At 34.8% G+C, this 20,184-nt stretch overlaps 1 protein-coding gene across 1 annotated transcript in view; it reads right to left on the bottom strand.

Moving 5' to 3' along the window:
- The window catches only part of LOC107743094 (plexin A3-like), a 182,559-nt gene that overhangs the window by 92,829 nt on the left and 69,546 nt on the right, over positions 1-20,184 (bottom strand). The window contains exon 5 of the mRNA XM_016556207.1: positions 12,671-12,771. Coding sequence (XP_016411693.1) covers positions 12,671-12,771 — 101 coding nt within the window. The remainder of the gene's footprint in view (positions 1-12,670; positions 12,772-20,184) is intronic.

The raw sequence follows: 20,184 nt of genomic DNA, 5'->3' as shown, positions 1-20,184 counted from the left end.
AAAAAATAAAGCACCAAAAAAAAAAAAAAAGACCTAGTGAAAATATCACTATTGTCAAGCCTGGTTCAATGCATCTTGATGCACCAAGTTTGAATATGTGCATGCATGAATGACAATTCACATTTATTAATTTATTATAAATGTACTGCATGAATGAATGAGTGAATGAATGAATTAAGCTTCAAAATTAAGTTGATTCATATTCTATAAACACTTACATATATTAATTTATTTACTCTTTATCATACTCTAAGGAACACAAAGATATTACAAATAAAATAAATCTGAGCTGCTCTTTTTCCATTTAATTAAAGCACTAAAAAAGCACCAGAAAACAAAACAGCATTAGATTTGGTCCACATGACTTATTGTTTTTTTCATTGAAAAACTCATTTGCACATCCACATATTTAAACTACAAGAAGTATGAAAATTGATGATGTTTGATCACTATTGTCAAGCCTGGCACAATGCAACTTGTTTGCACCAAGTTTGAATATGTGCAAGCATGAATTACACATTTCACATTTATCATAAACGTCTTGCATAAATAAACAAAGATACTACAGCATAAAATTACGCTAATTTACAAATATACTCATTTACATTTACTCTGAGGAGCACTAAATAAGATATTAGAAAGAAAATAAATCTCTGAGCTGCTCTTTTTCATGTACTGTAACAAAAGCACAGAAAAGCAGCAAGAAATTGGTCCATTTGACTTGTTCACTGCTGTTTTTCACTGAAAATCTCATTTGCACATGCACATATTTAAACTAGAAAACCAATGACGTTACCAGTCATTGACGTCAAACCTGGTGCAATGCCTCCTGAAACACCAAGTCTTAATATGTGTGTGCACAAATGACACATTTCACATTTATTCATTTACCAAACACATCCAACATGATTCACAGGAGTCATTCAGCAACAAGTGAATGAGATTTAAAAGCTATTGAGATCTGGTCTGTTGATCACACAAAGCTATTGTCTGACTTCAGAAGACCTGGAATATATTGCACGAGTCATGTGGGCTACTTTAATAGTGCTTTTTGTCGGAAAACAGCTGCTTGGATGCTCTTCAAAATACCTCCGGCTGGTCTTCCGCAGACGAAAAACAGTCATACGGGTTTGCATTTTTGGTTAAACTAAGACTTTAACCTTTACCTAAAGTCCAAGTTCCATTCATTTTCCAGCCTTTTCTTGTTGTCTCTCCATCTGAACTAGTTTGAGGAGCGGTTGTGCAACTGACTCATTTCTCCCCAGCTGAGAGCTTCACTCTCTGAGTACCAGCTTAGCTATTCCAATTTCTAAGAACTCGATTATGCTTCCATATTTGGTGTTCTTCTTATGAGGATAATTCCAGGATGGTTTCCACTGGTCTCCCCCCAATTCCAGTCCAAGTAATATTGCTTTATTACTTCTAAGGTCACATTGAACCCTGTGTAAATGAAGAACTAGGGCAGAAATGGGATGAAAACCTTGAAAACTCCAGCGGTCTCTCATGATGAAGAACACCGATAGCGGCCGTCTGAGGTGACTGGGTGGACAGATTGTTAAGATTGAGTGAAGGGTGAAAGACGGGGCGAGAGAAATCGATGGCGTGCATTAATTGATATACGTAAAGGACTAAGTGCTCTGAGAGTCTTCTGGGTCAATTGTGTCTTTGACCTTAGTGAGAGGAACAATGGGAGAAGCGTCCACCTGTTCGAGTGAGGGCTTATTGACAAGACAACAGTTTTCTCAGTGCCTTTCAGGACGTCTGTCTGGTACATGACCTTTACGGTTTGCAGATATCAGTCATCAGAGATTTAAACGACGGTTTTCTTTCACTTGACTTTCCCACTTGGTTGCAATCTTTCAGAAACTTGATGTACTAGATTTGAAGTGCTGACACTTTCCACAGTACATTCTGTTCTTAAAAAGAACAGAATTACATACTTTATAATGTTATGAAATGTTAAAATGTTATTCTGAAATTTGAGTGGAGACATTTTAACAATGCTTGCTGATGAAGAAATACTAAAAATGACATGTTCCAAATGAAAACATACATATTAGAAAAGCATTTTGAACATGTAATAAAAAGGACCTATAGAAAATCAATACAAAAATATAGAATATGTATATATTACACACACAAATCTATCTATCTATCTATCTATACACACACGGTATATATTTTGAAAATATTTACATGTAATTCATATAATTTATATTATATATAAATATATTTAATATATAAACAAAAATGTTCTTAAATATATACATGCATGTGTGTGTATTTATGTATATACATAATAAGTATACACAGTACACACACATATATTATGTACACAAAAACTTATTTTGGATGCGATTAATCGTTGCCCAGTAGTAATAAAATGTATACAAAGTACTAAAATAAATTTAAAAAAAAAAAGTACTAAAAATGACAAAAACAACAAAATTACTAAAACATTAACTAAAATTAAATTGAATTGAATGAAAATCATTGAAAAATATATTGTACAGTAATATGTAAAGTAACAGTATTTATACGCTTTAAATATGTCATTAAAATGTATACAATACATACTTTATTAAATATTATAATATTAATTACATCAATAATATTAATAATTATTTATAATAAATTAAAATTACAGAACTGATTAACATTTATGATATAATATTCTACGATAAAAATAATGTATATATTATATATATATATATATATATACACACCTTCATAACACACATACAATACATGTTTTTGAACAGCCAAAAAATAAATAAATACACCTATTATAAGATTGAGTGCTGCTTTTGTGTAGAAACACGAAAAACATCTTAAAAACATTTGGAGTGTTGGATGTTGAACGGCATGGTATTTTTTGAGAGCAGAAGATGCTCTAAAACGGGCTTCAGATGAATGAACGTCTTAATGACGTGCGTGTACTATCTGCCTAGAAGCATCCAGTCCTCCAGCACAATTAGCACAAGTCTCCAGTAGCGTGCTAGCTGTGAGTACACCTAGAGCTGTCGGTGAGGTCAACCAGTAAATGTGCAGTCATTGAAAGACCCAACCGTGAATAGAACATTAATGAACACTGAGGGACACTCGTGAGAGCCGCTAACAGCGTCTACAGAGACCTCTTAACAAACACCGCAACCCAACCGAACCTATGACAGATCCATCACATCAGACGAGCGCACAATAATAGGCCTGCTAAAGCTTTTAACCACAGTCCTTTCTACCAGACACTGTACTGCTAATTTTCCCGAATCCACAAGAGCCCTTCGGTAGGAACAGTAATACAATACAAACTCCACCAAATGGGGCTGATTTGAATTACACTGCAAATCCATCTTCCAGCTTCCCCTCGTTGCCATGGACACAAACCATTTCCAGAGATACACTTTGGCGCTTTTTTCCCCCCCTGCCCCCTTCTTCTACTCGGTCTCTCTCCCTTTGGCTCGGCCATGTTGGTGGCTAGAGGCTAAAGAGCTCTCGGGGAATTGAATACAAAGCCAAGACAACAAGGAGAAGAATAAGATGCAGGTCAGAGCCGCCCCCTGTCCCCTCCCGAGCCAAAAAACGAGTACGCTTTTGGCAGCGGCTGACGGTGAAAGGCATCTCTCATGGCAACGGTGCACGGCACGTTTCCCCGAGGAGAGCGAGTACTGGCAAACAAAACGAGCCGGACGCGATGAAACATGGGGTTACATATGTGTGTTTAACAAAAGTGGGCCACACGCGTTTAGAAGGAGTTTGAACTGTCGATGAACCCTGAAATATCAGATAAACAAACTCGAAAAATGACATTTCAAAGGAAATTGCATATATTTAGTAGATGTGTCTTGAACATACCAAATTAATCATATTAGAATAAAATATCATCTAAAAATGTATTATACATTACATTAGATTACAAAACACTAACACACAAACATACATTGTGTAATATACAATAAAATATATAATAAATATTAAATTGTGTATTGTATATATTCTATAACAACTTATTTTATTTTGAAAATAGAATATGCTGTACATATATATAAACTATATACATATCATACATATATACAAAAATATATTTTTATATTTTTGAAAAATTATTTTATTTTGTCTATTTTTTAGTTATTAAATATTTTATACAATTTAATTTTGTTGTTATAATTATTGTAAAAAATATTGTATATTATACAAAAATAGAATTTTATTATAAAAATTCTATATAGAGAATGTGTACATATACATACATTTATATATCATTAGATACATATTTAAATTTAGACAGACAGACAGATAGACTAAAAATGACTTTTTAATTTTGTATAAATATATTTAATCTCTCTCTTTTGAGGGACAATATTAAATATTACATACAAACAAACAAATAAATAAATAGATAAATATTTAGCTTAACATGTGCATGCATTAATTTAGCAAATAAATAAATATTTAGCACTTATAATAATTATATATAAATGAATAAAATGTATATAAATAAAATCATTTCTCATATATAGTTATTGTATATGATTATCCTGTTTCAAGAGAAACAATATTATATGATGAATATCATTCTAACATAAAACATTTCAGTATAACACCACACATATCAAGTAGATGTTTTGAAAATATCAGACAACTTCAGGAAACATCCCACCAAAACGTTGAACACTACAATAATTATCACTAATAAGGAGGTTTGCTACAAACAAGGGTTGTTTTTGTGATAAAAAGGTCAGAACCTGAACATCTGCTCGACCAGCTTTTATATCACAGCGAAAACACAAGGCTGAGAACGGCGTCATCGCAACGGGAGAAATTGAGATACGTGCACATGTCCAAATATTAATTATACAGAGAAGGGGACTGTCTTGTCAACAAAAGAACATAATAACCAGCGAACAAAACCGTGGGGTGTGCCAGTCATTATTCAGCATTATGTGCGCTGATAAAAGACGATAGATCCGCAGGACACCCACTACAAAGGCTATCTGGATTTGCGAAGCTGAAATAAACGAACACAAAAGGTTAAGAGCAATCGTTCCAGTAATTATAAAGCGTGTTATGATGAGATGGGAGGAACGGGTGTAGTTTTTTAAAGGCTCTTCTTGTTGGCTGTCACGGAGGCGAGAGAAAGACAATGAAACTGATGCGAATGAACGAATGGGATAGAAAACACATTTTTTCCGACATTTCCAAAGCAACAAACAAGCCTCACGATTCGAGGTATTATTCATGTCCGTAACTCTAAGTATGAGCTACAGTAACAGCGCTAGATTAATAATACACGCTAAGTGCTTTAAAAATGAACCTAAACCCAAATATCACCTCTCCACTTTCCGTGCCGCTGGAGAGGAAGAACGCACATCAAAAGAAGAGAATAAAGAAAAACATGTATGTCTGTAGGTCAACCCACAGGCGCACACACATGTGCATGATGAGCAGTGCATTATGGGATTATCTGTTCTTCGCACTCATTTTACTTCAAACTTTCCTTCTAATACGGCAATGTGAAACCATATGTCTGTCTAACCTCATCCATCTGTAAACTGACACCAGATCCAATTTAATTCTTCTCACCAGAATTTCAACCTGATAAAACCACCTGTAATTGGAAATTACAAAGTGAGAAAACGTCATGCGAATATAAATGCATCTATGTGCAATGGAAACAATTTGGGAGAAAAGTTTTAGTCTCGACACAAGAAATTGCATCATTTATTCAACGACATTGCAGCATTGTTACTGAAGCTTCAGGTACTGGTGGTGCAGATTCACTAAAAAGAACTTGACACATAAGAATCATTCATTCGGATTCCTGAACAATTGACTCTTATGAGCCATTTTTAGTGAATCAAACACTTGCAGCTTACAACTACTATTATATTGACTAATATTACGCAGTTTGTAGAAACTGACTGGCTGTACATACGACAATATGTAGGTAAAGAAACATTATCTACGTTTAGTAATATTTCATAAACATAATTAATCTTATATCAGATTTTCATAAAATTCACAAATCATTCACAGTTCATAAGAATCATTTACTTAGGAACCAAATCACACTGGTTGTGCTTTACCTATTTGATTTGCTGAAAAGAAATCAAAATCTAAAAAGATTCATTCATTTGGGAATCAGACTACACTGGTCACACCATATAGTCTGACTCCCGAATGAATGACTCAGTTCTTTTTTTAATGAATCAAATGCACACATCACAACCAGTGCAGACCAAATGATTCCTGAACAATTGTCTCTTATGAGCCAGTTCTTTTTAGTGAATTAAATACACACAGCACAATCAGTGCAGACCAAATGATTCCTGAAGAAATTACTCTTATGATCCATTTTATTCCAGTGAATTAGAAACATGCAGCATTGACTAGTGAATAGCTAAAAATACACTATACACTAGGGCTGCACAATTAATCGAATTTCTAAATCGCAATTACAATTATGGATGCCACAATTACGTAATCATTCAAAGCGGCAATTAATCGTTCAAAGTCCACTTATGTTATTCTGTGTGCTTAAGATGCGTTTTTTCTTTCTACATGTTATCTTAAGGGTTTGTTTTAGTTTTAGTATAACATTATAATACCATTCATATTTTTGCTTTTTTATGATTTAAAGAAGAAACCAATCCGATGTTTAGTTGACATTTGAGGCTTAATTTCTATAGAAAAGCACTAAAAGTTTTTCAGTTAAGTGTTTTCAGCTTGTTTATTTTCATATAAAAATACAGCATGCAGTTGCATCAAACAATGGTATAAACATCATTCAATGTAAATTGTGATAATCGTAATTAATAATCGCAATTACAATTTCAAGGGAATAATCGACAATTATGATTTTTGTCATAATCGTGCAGCCCTACTATACACTGTACAAATGATTATTGAAGTACATTTACATTTTATTGGAGTAAAGTGTTTCTACTTCAAAATTCCACATTTAATTCAATGCGTTACTTTTGCGTTGTTGTTTGTGAAATTTACTAGCAAATTTGTTTCAACACCAATTTTTTTAGTGCACATTATGTTGTCAAAATGGGGTGTTTATTATTAATTGATAAGTTTATGTATTTCCTCAGCGACCAGCACGGATCAGCTCCAGGCATGACGAAGCAGATATCGTCCTCTTTTGGAAGGTCAAACAAAGTAGTTTCGCTTTCACAACGAAACACACAGTGTCTCCACAACATGGCAGCGGTGGCAACAGCAAGAATTAATGTTACGCCTTCTTTTTTTGGGCGGCGTAATGCAAATCTTCCCACATAGTGACATAGACATGTGGGGGCGTGTTAGAACGAGACGTTTTAGGTAGGCGTGGTTGACTCTTAACTTTTATAAAGAATATCTCTTTGGATTTGAGACTTTAGTCTTTGCAACTTTACAGATCTTCTTTATGCACCAAGAGCTTGTAACACTCCGAAGAGAAAGGAAAAATTGAAATCGCATCATATGACCCCTTTAATACTTAAGGCCATTGCAATACTGAGTCCGAATTTTTTTGACAATTCAGAGCCACTGTACTAGCGAACGCCAAAATCCAGAATGGCGATTGTCAAGTTCATCCACTTCGTCTCGCAGCACAAAGCACTGTAAAGATCCTTGCACACTGACTTCACAGAAATTGGTGGTCTTCTTTTTAATATGTGGCTCTAGTATCGCTAGCAAAGCATCAAACTGAGCCACCGACATCCTGAAGTAAACGTTGAATCGCCCATGATAATCCCGATGCTCCTTAATAAGGAGATGGAACTCTCCTTCCTCTCTATATCTCAGGATTGGATGGACCCAATATTTCCTTTCTTTTTCTCTTTTTAAGAAGCGAGAGGACAACAAAATCATCCTCACTGCTTGAAGACTCCATTTAGTAGCCTACTGTTTTGCGAATTTTTTCGCAACGGATTAACTAATACGCATCGGACTCAGTGTGCAAGGTTTCTGTGCGTGACAAATTTTTAGGAGGACGAATACGAGAAAACTCATACAAAAATTTCGGACTCAGTGTGCAAGGTTTCTGTGCGTGACAAATTTTTAGGAGGACGAATACGAGAAAACGCATACAAAAATTTCGGACTCAGTGTGCAAGGACCTTTAGAGTTAGTGGTTTAATCAAATCTCCAACATTAAGTATGAAATATTATGAATGACACCTTAAATTGTGCGATTTGTTAAGTAGATGAGTTTGAGAGGGCAGGAACCTCTCATTTTCTTTAGAAAATATACACATTTAGCTGAAAGAATATTAGCATTACATAATCTGTAAAATCAGATTTTAAAAAGCCACAGTAATTACCTCAGAAACCCTCAATTCAACAGAATAACAAAGCAATGGTCCTAATAATCAACAAACCACTGTGATGTCAAAGATAGCTCAATTATTTTTGACAGAAACCTTGTTGAACCTGCAATCTCTGTACTGATAATTATCCCGCTAATGCGTCAGTGCACAAGTCATTTATGAGTTATTCAGCACTGTTTTACTTTACTATGCTGAAACAGGAACTCAAAAAAGGTCACTTTTTGTATATTTAACCAGTGGGAGTTAAACAATCACCATGCAATACGAAACCTGAGTTAATATACTGAGATTCTCAGAGATTTACTTTAATAAAACAGACTCGACAGTCCTGAGCATTTGAGACACTCGTGTACCCGGTGTGTCTCAAGGTTGCCTTTTTTTTTTTATACTGTCAAAGCAAACAGTTTCCATCGACTCCACAAAGTCGCACTAGTCTGAGCGGCACAAAGCCACACGGCAGACAGCGGAGTCGCCGATGTATTGTCAGACTCCTGTGTATCATATTTTTTCATTCACACATCTGTCATCTGAGCATGAAGAAACTGTGGCTGGGCGAGTGACGAGCCGGTTGAGGTCAAAGGTCAGGCTCTTTGGAGTTTAGAAACGGGGTTTGCGCTCAATGAACACGTCGGCCATTAAATCCATTGCTTTGCTTGATCTGCTGCTAATTGCGCTGCGCAGCGGCTGTCACAAGGTCATGTAAAGTCTGGGGATATGTTATTAATATGCAAACAAATGTCATTTTCCAATGGGTGCGGTAAAGGCTTGCGCTAATTATTCCATCAATCCCAGATTTACATCTTAATTAAAGATTTTTATCTCGTTGAAGGTATGGCGACGGTGGAAAATAGATCGGAACTGAGTTTTTTTTTCTTTCTCTCTGACGTGTAAAACTCCACAATGGTCTTCAAGGCACTACAGGAAGGCAGAACAAAGCTGCTTTATCACCTCTGGATAACTTTATCTGTGTCTATACGCCGCTGTCAAAAGCTCGGAAATGCTTCGAATGCTGACTCTGGATCCAATTTGTGTAACTCAACTCATACGTTGCCTCTTGCTGTAGAGATTTCATGTAGAGAAAACAATGTTTTGTGTTTCTGTTAAAGCTTCGAATGGCAATCGGTGATGAAGTACAGACACATTTGTAATGAATGTAGAATGCCTGCCAAAGTCTTCTAATGGTGTAATTGTACTTTAAATATGCACACTCAGTGACGCAAAATCTGATTAGATGAGCCATGTCTGAAGTATCACAACAATTGAGGGTTTTAGTCTATTAGTTTTGAGGCCGCAAAGAACAAAGCCGTTTTATCACCTCTGGATGACTTTATCTGAATCTAAACGCTGTTGTCAAAAACTTGGAAACGCTACGACTGCTGACTGTGGATCCAACTTAACCAAACCCACACAGTACCTCACACTGTACAGTTTTCGCAGATTTTTGCACTTTTTTGTTAAAGCTTCCAACGACAATCTGTGATGAAGTACAGACACATTTGTAATGCTTGTAGAATAACTGTTAAAGTCTTTTAATGGTGTAATTGGTCTTCTCGTCCGACTGTCAAATTATTGACAATATATCTGTTATTCCTTCTTCCATGCTTGTTCTGATTATGTTCTTTTGTTCATATTTAAAAGACAATAAACAGTTGATCACAAAAACAAATTGTGCAATTGGTTTTAAAAATGCACAATTATAAAATTAACATTTGTGACAAAATCTGATTGGATGAGCAATGTCTGAATAAAATAGTTTTTCTATTAGTTTTGAGGTCACTTTCATGTTACTTCTAAAATACCCAAAATTAAATTATATAAATGACCATTCAAAAGTTAAAGGTCAGTAATGGTTTTTTTTTTTCTCTTTTCAAAAATAATGTTATTCAGAAAATATGCATTAAATTGTAGACATGTAAAAATCGGCAACGGTCTTTGTGGAACTACAGGAAGACAAAACAAAGCTGAAATAGAGAGAAGTTTGTAATGAACAAAATGAAAGTCAAAGACTTTTAATGGTGTAATTGTACTTAAAACGCACAACTGTAAAATTACTAGTTGTGACGCAAAATTGAATTAATTGGATTAATAGCTGTGATGCAAAACTGATTGGATGAGCAATATTTGAACCCGGTAAGATAAAATTTTACAACAATAGATCATTTTTCAGGATGTTTTTATGTTGGCGTACATACTCAAAATTAGCTTATATCATGCAAAAGTTTAGATTCAGTAAGGTATTTTTTTTTTTACGTTTAGTGCAATATGCATTAAATTGTAGACATATAAAACTCGACAATGGTCTTTGTGGAGCTACAGGAAGGCAAAACAAAGCTGAAATACAGACACGTTTGTAATTAAGATAAGAATGACTGTCAAAGTGTTTTACTAGTGTAATTATACTTAAAAATGCACAATTATAAAATGAATAGTTGTGATGCAAAATCTGATTGGATAAGCAAGGTTTGCAGCTGTTAAGATAAAAACAAAATCACAACAATTGAAGCTTTTAGTCTTAGTTTTTAGGTCATTTTTATGTTAGCATTCTCTTAAAATACTTAAAATTAACTTAAACTACCGTTCAAAAGTTTGGGGTCAGTAGTAATATATTTTTTCCGAAAGAAAATGTTATTAAACAAAGATGGATCACATCGTAGACATGTAAAACTCGATAATGGTCTTCACAGTACTACAGGAAGGTAGAACAAAGCTGTTTTATCACCTCTGGATAACTTTATCGCCGCTGTCAAAAGCTCGGAAATGCTTCGAAAGCTGACTCTGGATCCAATGTGTGTTACCGAACCCGTACGGTGCCTCTTACTACAGATGAAAAGACAATGTTTTTCATTTCTGTAGAAACTTCCAGTGACAATCCGTACCCTGAGGCCTCGCCGCCCCCATGGCGCGATCTCGACCAGTCCACGAACACACACTTATGTCAAAACCTTTCCCATCTCTTTCCAGAAAACACTCCATAAATTAAAGAGCGTGTTCAGCGATCACACATGCTCTTCCTCCCCCAGCTTTGACTGAACGCAGCCCACTCTCTGACGGGAGTTCATCCAGTACAGGAGGGAGCAGAAAGCCATGATGACAGCGGATAGGCAGCGAGGGGTGGCGGTAAGCCAGCAATAGCCAGACACTTCCTGACAGCAGTAACCGGCCCCCATGACCAGCTGCTGCCTGGGGATCAACCGGAGGTAAGAGACAGAAATGATGAGAGCAGAAAAAGACTAGGGAACATGTGGGGAGGCCTGTCACCTGCCAAGTGCTGCATGAGGTAGTTGAAATGGCAGCCACCAGCGACGCAGCGCTCTGATTGGCTGGCTGGGCTCCAGAATTCCCTGAGGTGTCTTAAAGAGTTCATAAGTGAATCCCGAGAGGAAGGTGACGAAGTACAGACACGTTTGTAATTCTACTTTAAAAATGTACAATTGTACGATCTGATGGGATGTTTAAAGCTGAAATATTACAACAACTGAAGCTTTTTTTTTTTAGGGCTTTTTTTATGTTAGCATATTCTTAAAATACTCAAAATAAGCTCACGTACACTACCTTTCAAAAGTCTAAAAGAAATTAATCTTTTTATTTCGAAAGGATGCATTGAATTGATCAAAGGTGACAGTACATTTAGAATGTTCCAAAACTTAAAATGTTAAAATGTTTCTATTTTAAATCAACTTTCTATTCAAAGAATTAGCAAGTAATGATGGTGAAAATTCAGCTTTGCACCGCAGGAATAAATTACATTTTAAAATATATCCTAAAAGAAAACAATTATTTTAAATTGTAATAATATTTAAATATTATTGTTTTGACTGTATTTTTAATCAAATAAGCACAGCTTCAGTGAGCATTTAAACAACATTGAAAAATTCTTTTGAACCTAAACCTAGTGTTTGAATTTAAATTTTACAGTCTCCGTCTTCTGGCAAAAATATTAATGACTTCATCCTGCACTACATATTTTATTGTCCAATCAAATGCTCACTAGGAATGATAATGTCCCATTCCAGCAACAGATCAGCAGCTAATCACAGTTCATGGCAGTGACAAAACTAAAGCATACTAGCTAAAAATGAGGACACTCTTCAATATGACCCATCCAAACTTTCTTTAAACAGGAAGTACTTAAATACAGAACTGAAACTGCATATTAAGCGATTTCATGAGGTCTGTAATTACATTCAGATAGTCAGAAATGTCACAAAACCTTCCATTTATATTCGTATTTTTATGTACACAAACAACCGACCTCTTAAACACCATGTAATGCTTTATTTCCTGAGACATAGCAAGCATATTTTAGTGTGCAGAATAACTGTTCTAGTCTGTGGAAGAGGAATGACATTGACTTACTTGTTATGCAGGACACACCAGCCGCAGTGAGGATCTCCTGAACCCAGACACGTCTTACAGCTGCTGTACTGAGAACAGCTCTCCACAGGCAGACGACTCACCTGAAACACATGACAAACATTAAACTGACATTACCTTAACACTACCACAGACAAACAGATCGCCTCTGCTAGTCAAATCACTTCCGTTTATTGACACGGATACTACAAAATCATTTATTTTTGGGAATAGAACAGATAAAATACTGGATACACGACAGATATGATTGAAATATATTATATTAGCAATCAAAAAAGAATGCTCTTTATTAATGTTTTATTTATTTATTTTTTTTAAAAGTCCCCCTGTGGTGAAAATCAAGTTTTTTTATGTTGTTTATTTGTCTATGTGTTGTTTTTAATATGCTTTTAGACAAACCATGTGCCAATCCATTTATCATGCTTACGTTGAGCATACCAGCTTATTTCTGGTTCAAACACATATGGCTTTAATTAAACCAATATTTCCACTTGCCATTGCCATTGTATCGCGTTTACTACAGTTCAGTACAGTTCAGGTGGCGCTGGCTCATGGCTGGCTGCTGTGTGACTGAGTGGAGGCGGGGCTAATTTGCGCATTCATAGATCCGCGTATAGTAAATGAGGCAAGGGTTTAGAGTTGCATTCAAGCTATTTTAAGGCATGAGAAAATTCTTTTCACAAGAAAAAAAATTTAAAATGTCATTTTTATGATCAAAGATGAGTTTTAAAGGATAACATTTTTGACTACAGGGGGACTTTAACAGTTCATAAGATTAAATCAATCCCAAATTTGGATTTTGTATCTCAATATATACACAATAATAATCATAATGAATAATAATAAAAAATTATAATAATACATTTAAATAATAAATGTAAACATTTTGATATCATCCAAACAGGTTTAGAGAGTCATGTGACTGATGCCCTGCAATTGGATTGTCTCTGGTAGAGAAATCAGTTCAGTTAGTGTGAATTTAAATGAATTTATTTTTGAGAACAGAATCCATAAAGTACCTAATGGTCTTTTTTTTTTCATAAGTTTATAAGATGTCATTTTAGCACACACAAAAAAAGAAAAGATGACTAAAATTAAATGAATCCCAGAAAATAATAATAATGATAATAATACATTTAAATACATTTAAACATTTGATACATTAAAATATTTCTATTTCTATTTATTTTAACATTTTAATATTTATAAAAATAGTTTATATTAAATAAGAATTTCTTTGAATGAATGAATGAATTTTTCAGATCGTAGGGCCCTAGACTGATGCCTTAAGTATAATTTTCCTGTGCTTAGTGCACTAATATTTCTATTTAACAGCCATCAAATCAGGTTTAGCAATTCGAGTCATGTGACCCATGCCCTGCCATTGGCTGTAATCCTCACATGCCCGAGTAGAGTCTCTTTCAGTCCTGGAACACAGTAGTTACAGCAGTTCTCAACACATGCCCTCAACTCAAACCTCTCGTCATCCATCTGAACCACACAAACAAGTTCAGCTGCTTGTAAACACTTTCAAACATTCAGACGGAGACGGAGCAATGCAGCCGAACGGCAGAGCATCAGCACAGTCAACTTACGCGGAGGAAAGAAAATATCATAAAACAGCGCAGGGGAAACTCATAAAAGAACGAGATGTCCAGGGGACAGTAATAAGCGCTGCAGATGCGAAGATTCGCACGGGAGAAACACCCTCGCCAAACAGGACAGGCGTATAAGAAAAATGAATCAGCTCCCAAAAACACCAGCTTATATAAATGATGATGGGAGTTGGGAGAGAGTGGGAGGTCTAGGACAGAAATAACATGAATATATTACATCTAAAAGAGCGGTTTGTGGATCAAAGTTGGTGTGGGCTGTCGCAGTCCCGATGATTGGCTTACTTAAGACGCAGAAAAAAAAAAAGCCCAAACCCAAAAGCAGTTGTTTTCGAAAACTGCCTTTAGAAGCTCTAAAAATGCTCATTCCATGGAGTTGTAATCGCCTTTGATCGCTGGCAAGATTAGAGTGAGAAAAACAAGAGCCGTGGAAAAAACACACCCACCCAAAAGGGACACGGCTCGGCTTTCAAGTGCAGAGTAGCTGATGGCTCTCCGGCACTGTGTGTGTGTGTGTGTTGCGTCAGTCAGGACGGGTGGGTGAGGTGTAGTCTGTTGGCCCATGTTAATTTATTCTGTAACATAGCTATGCATAAATCTATGGTCTTATAATCCAGTCCAGACCCCTGATTGACAACATGATCGAAATTGACCTCATTTACTTCCTTAGCAAATGTCCCATGGCCTTACAGTGAAACAAATACTAAAGGTGCATCCCAAATCGCGTACTTATGCACTATTCTTCTATGACGTTTTGTAGCATAAATAGTGCGAGTAGTGTGTTCATGTGTAGTGTTAATGTTGAAAATTTCAAAAAGATGGACACTTCATTCAATCAACTGTCTTTAATTACGTCGCGAAGGGGGAGAGGCTATCAGACTCCGATTATTAATGACAAAATAACCTTACAAAATTGATAGTGAGTACATAGAGCATAAGTTCATGCAGTGTATAGTTTAAAGGGGTCATATGATGCTGCTAAAAAGAACATTATTTGGTGTATTTGGTGTAATGAAATGTGTTTATGCGGTTTAAAGTAAAAAAAACACATTATTTTCTCTTTGTGTGAACATTTGGGCGGTGTTATGCAAATCTTCCCACATAGTGTGGTAGATATGTGGGGGCGTGTTCGAACGAGCCGTTTTAGGGGGGTGTGGCTGACTCTTAACTTTTATAAAGAATATCTCTTTGGATTTGAGACTTTAGTCTTTGCAAATTTACAGATCTTCTTTATGCACCAAGAGCTTGTAACACTCCAAAGAGAAAGGAAAAAATGAAATCGCATCATATGACCCCTTTAAGAAACTAGATTGCACAACAAAACTAAAATAAATAAATAAATGAATAAATAAATAAAATGCTTTCAGATTGTTTGGCCAGATTGATTGTACTGTGCTTGGTGCCTTAAAATTTCTATTTTACAGCCATCCAATCATGTCTAGCGAACCAAGTCATGTGACCCATCCACCTATTGGATCGTCTCTGCTAGTGTGTTTAACGGCCAATTAACTGACAGGAACACTTCAATATCAATATAAACAACAACAAAATATTTGTAACTATAATTATACATTTAAATAATAAATGTAAACATTTGAATACCATCCAATTCAATTTTGGGTCAGGTGACCAATGCTCAAAACACTGGTTTGGATATTCAAATATCACAAAAAAAAAATATGAATGAATACTTTTTTTAACATCATCAAATACAGTATATTTTCTGTTTATACACTGGTGGCCAAAAGTTTGGAATAATTTAATTTTTTTATGTTTTCTTATGCTCACCAACGCCACATTTATTTGATAAAAAATACAGTAAAAACAGTAATATTGTGAAATATTATTACCATCTAAAATATTTTACAATTATTTTTGTCTTTGGTGTTACATGTTCCTTCAGAAATCATGATTTGCTGCTCAAGAAGCATTTCTTCTTATTATTATCACTGTTGAAAACAATTTCTGCCTAATATTTTGTGCTACATTTTTCCAGGATTCTCTGATGAATAGAAAGTTGAAAAGCACATAGGAAACACAGGAAAGTGATTTTTGTGCATGCTCAGTATATTCCGTCAGGAACGCTGTCAGTGTTTGATGGATGAGTACAATGTTAGATAAATGAAAGGCTTCATATATCTCTTTCTCTCTCTCTTTCTCTCCAATGAAATGGCTGCATTACTGGTGCAATTCGAAGAGCAGGATGGTAAATAATGTCGCCGCTCTGAAAACTTGGCATTCACAGACCTTTTACTGACACACATCAGAGGGTTGCGAGTGGCAGCGGGCCATTTTGCGAGCAAATAAGCTCTCTAACCTATCTGTGCACCTGCCGCAAATGAAATATTCAAATCCACAGACTCCAGCGGTCAGTGTAGGTTATGAATTATTGACTCTTGGCGATTCATTCACATTTCTTATTTCATGAAGTGCAGAGGGTACTGTGTGTCTACACACAGATTCTGATTGGTGGAGAAATGGTGAAGTAATCAGTGGCGACCCCTCAGTAAAAGATACACTGGTATAAATTAGGTCCAAACTACACAGAAATTTGAATAATTAGGTAGTCCTTCTTAATCAACAACCAAAAAAAAAAAAAACCAATATAATCAAACTGCACAAAATGTTTTTTTCAATAAAATACATAAAATGAAACAAATAAAAAATAAAATAAATCAACATAAAAAAATAAAATAAAAAATAAAATCATAATTGCTCAATGGAAATACATTAATACCAGATGTAAATAAATTAATACCAGGCCTTTACATGAGAAAAATGTTGAACTGGACTCTTATCCTTAAGGATTTGAGCTAGGTTCTTATAGGAGTTCATAGTAAGAGGGATTCGAGACATCGGAAAGCCATTTCAGAGATGGAGCAAGTTGCAACATCTTTATGAAAGATTTCAAAGACAAAAATTTGGAAATAAATCCCACACAATAATTCTGATGATCAGAATAGCTTGACAGAAAATGGGGCAAAATTAAATTGTGTTGTTTAACATTTAAAATTGAAATATTATTTTAGAATTTTTCTGTGAAAAATAAAATGTAACAAAAATATATACATAATTTTCAAACAAATATTGAAATGGCTTGTTATTTCACTCTTTTTTGAGATCATGATAGCTTTAAAAAATAGTTATAATAGATTGTTATAGTTAAAGATTGAAAGTTTGTGTTTGGGACAATCATAAAACAATAAAATCCAGACATAAAAAGTACATAAAACATAAAAATTGCACGTTGACCTTTGATGCGATTTTCAAAAGGACAAATGAATAAATAAAAAGTAATAAAAAAGAAAAAAATAGAAAGTTGTAATCTTCAAAAAAAAAAAATCCTACACCGTACAACAGTTTGCTGCAGTGAGGTACTAAAGCTGTTATGTGTGAATTAAAAAAAAATTTTTAGTTTTCAGCTGATATCTGCTTTTCAGTCTCATAAATAGTGACATTTGACACGTCATGATGAGAAGCAATCATTCGGAGTAGGTCTGGAGTCATGAATGCTCGATCTCTTCAAGTAAAGCCCAGTTCAACCCCTTGGCTGGTGTTTTCAGATTAATACACTCAATCTATCCGTTTATGATCTCAGCATAGAGAAAAGCTTTTCATTAGCACGAGGCCTGATCAATCAGTCCAGGGCCGTCTGAAGCTTTAACGTGAAGAACATCCCTTCAGTTCTTAACACAAATATCGATGTCTGGAGTTCAGCGGCGGAGCTTTAACACATGAGCGAGTCTTTTGTGGGAGTCGGTGAAAGAGGGAGACGCTATTAATCTAGTTCCACACTCGTGTTTACAGTGCCTCCCTGAAACTCTGGGAACCATCCAGAACCCAGCTGAACAGAGAGACAACACTCCAGATGATGCCTTGTGTTAATGCATATGGGTGTTTCTTCAACTATATGACTTACAAAGAAAAGGAAACACTTTATTCACACTACTTTCATTTCTTTAGTAATAGCATCTAGTTTTTTTCCAAGCCATTTTTTTCTGACCAAAACAAGCCATTCCCAACACATCTCAAATCATGTATTTCGTTTGAAGTGGAAATGATGATAAACATTAAGTTAAACGGCAGACTCATTTGTCTTGCGAAGGCTAATTTCATTGCTAGTATTTTATATATCCTAAATGCAAAATATTAAATAACATTTACAACATTTTTGCATTACTTGACCAAAGTATAGCTTGGCTGCAAATAAGGCAAAATTAAATATTCTGTTTTAATAATAATAATAATAATAATCAAGTTATTATGAATTATATTACATCTAATTAATGTAATAAAATAAATATATAAATAACTTGCCTTGTTTTTAATTTTATATAATTCTAAATGAATAATTCGATATTTTTCCCCATAGTAAATACTGCAATTGTTATTTCACACTTTGTTTAGATCATAATAGAATTATTCATCAAAATAGCAAAATTAATAATGATTAATTAATATGAATAGATATCGATGTATACATACTTTTTTATGCTATAAAAGTATACATAATTTACCCTGTTTTTACTAGATAATTTAACTTAAAAATATTAATATTTTTAAAACAAGTATGCATCATTTTCCACATTAAATACTGAAAAGGCTTATTTCACTCTTTGTTTAGTACATGGCAGCTTAAATATATATGTATAAAAAAATAAAAAATAAAAAATAAAATAAACGTAATTAATATCAATAGATTGTCACAGTTTAAGGTTGAAGTATGTGTCTGGAATAGTCATAAAACAAAAAAAACATTATTATACATAAAAACACTTCAAAATTTTTTAATTTTTATTAGCAACTTTTATTATTAATCATTAATACCTTAAATTTGGCAATTAAATAAGGTAAATAAATAAAATGTAAAAAAAAATAATAATAAAGTTTTAATTTAAAAAAGAGGAGTAGTTGAAAGTAGTTGAAGAAACATCCATATATCTATATTTATCCATCATGTCATAAAGATGAGGTCATCGCACACATCATTGAGCTGCGTAACGCTGGTGAAATTAATACCGCTATCTGCATGGCTAATTCCTGCCTACACCGCTCTACGACGCCTGGAGCACGAGAACATTTTATCATGTTATTTTTCTGAATAGTACTGATAAGGATTTTAAAATATCCTTGTGCTGAGGACTGAAGCTTCGTTCAGCTCTCTCAAAGACGGTAATGTTTTCCGTGCGTCACTTGAACTCCATCTTTCTCAAGGAAACGCACACACAAAAAATGGGGTCTTTCAAAAAAATGCACAAAGACAACAAATTTCTTTCTCCGAGGGAAAGAAACAAGCATTGAAAGAGGAGAAAGAGAAGATAATGAAGAAAAAGCTACAGCTGTACTGTACGAGAGTGTCTCTCCGTCTGTTCAGCTGCTGAGGAACTTCGACGTATCCTTCCTCTCCTCCGGCTGTATAATGGAGCATTATGGGAAGGGCTGTTATTCCGCTCGGCTCTGGATGGAAATGCTTCCCCACCATTTCTTATTAGGGCCAAGCAGCTGGGGCTCCCATTCAGAGTCGTGAACCGGCGTTTCATATTCTGTTTTCCTGTCTCGCAGATGTTAAAACAACATATCTGAGATTCCGGTTCGGGCCTTAAGACAAAAGCGTTGCGCGCCCACTCCCTCCTCACAAATGTGCCTTTATTTTGTCCGCATGCCGTAAATGCTTTTGCTGGCTTTATGAAATAAATTAACAGCAAACGACAAGCGATAAAATCAAGAACAATAGTGATCTACAGAGGGCCGCAAAAGTCCACATGGAAAATCTGGGATCCAAAATCTAATTTAAACCGGGAATGTTGTATTTGAAAAAAAATTTAAACATTATGAGACATTATGACTTAAAAACACATATACATATAATATATATATACATAT

This window comes from Sinocyclocheilus rhinocerous, unplaced genomic scaffold (genome assembly GCF_001515625.1).
Source record: "Sinocyclocheilus rhinocerous isolate Xijiao unplaced genomic scaffold, SAMN03320098_v1.1 scaffold797, whole genome shotgun sequence".
NCBI lineage: Eukaryota > Metazoa > Chordata > Actinopteri > Cypriniformes > Cyprinidae > Sinocyclocheilus > Sinocyclocheilus rhinocerous.
The sequence above is the reverse complement of the archived record's forward strand: the minus strand, read 5'-3'. Positions and strand labels throughout refer to the sequence as shown.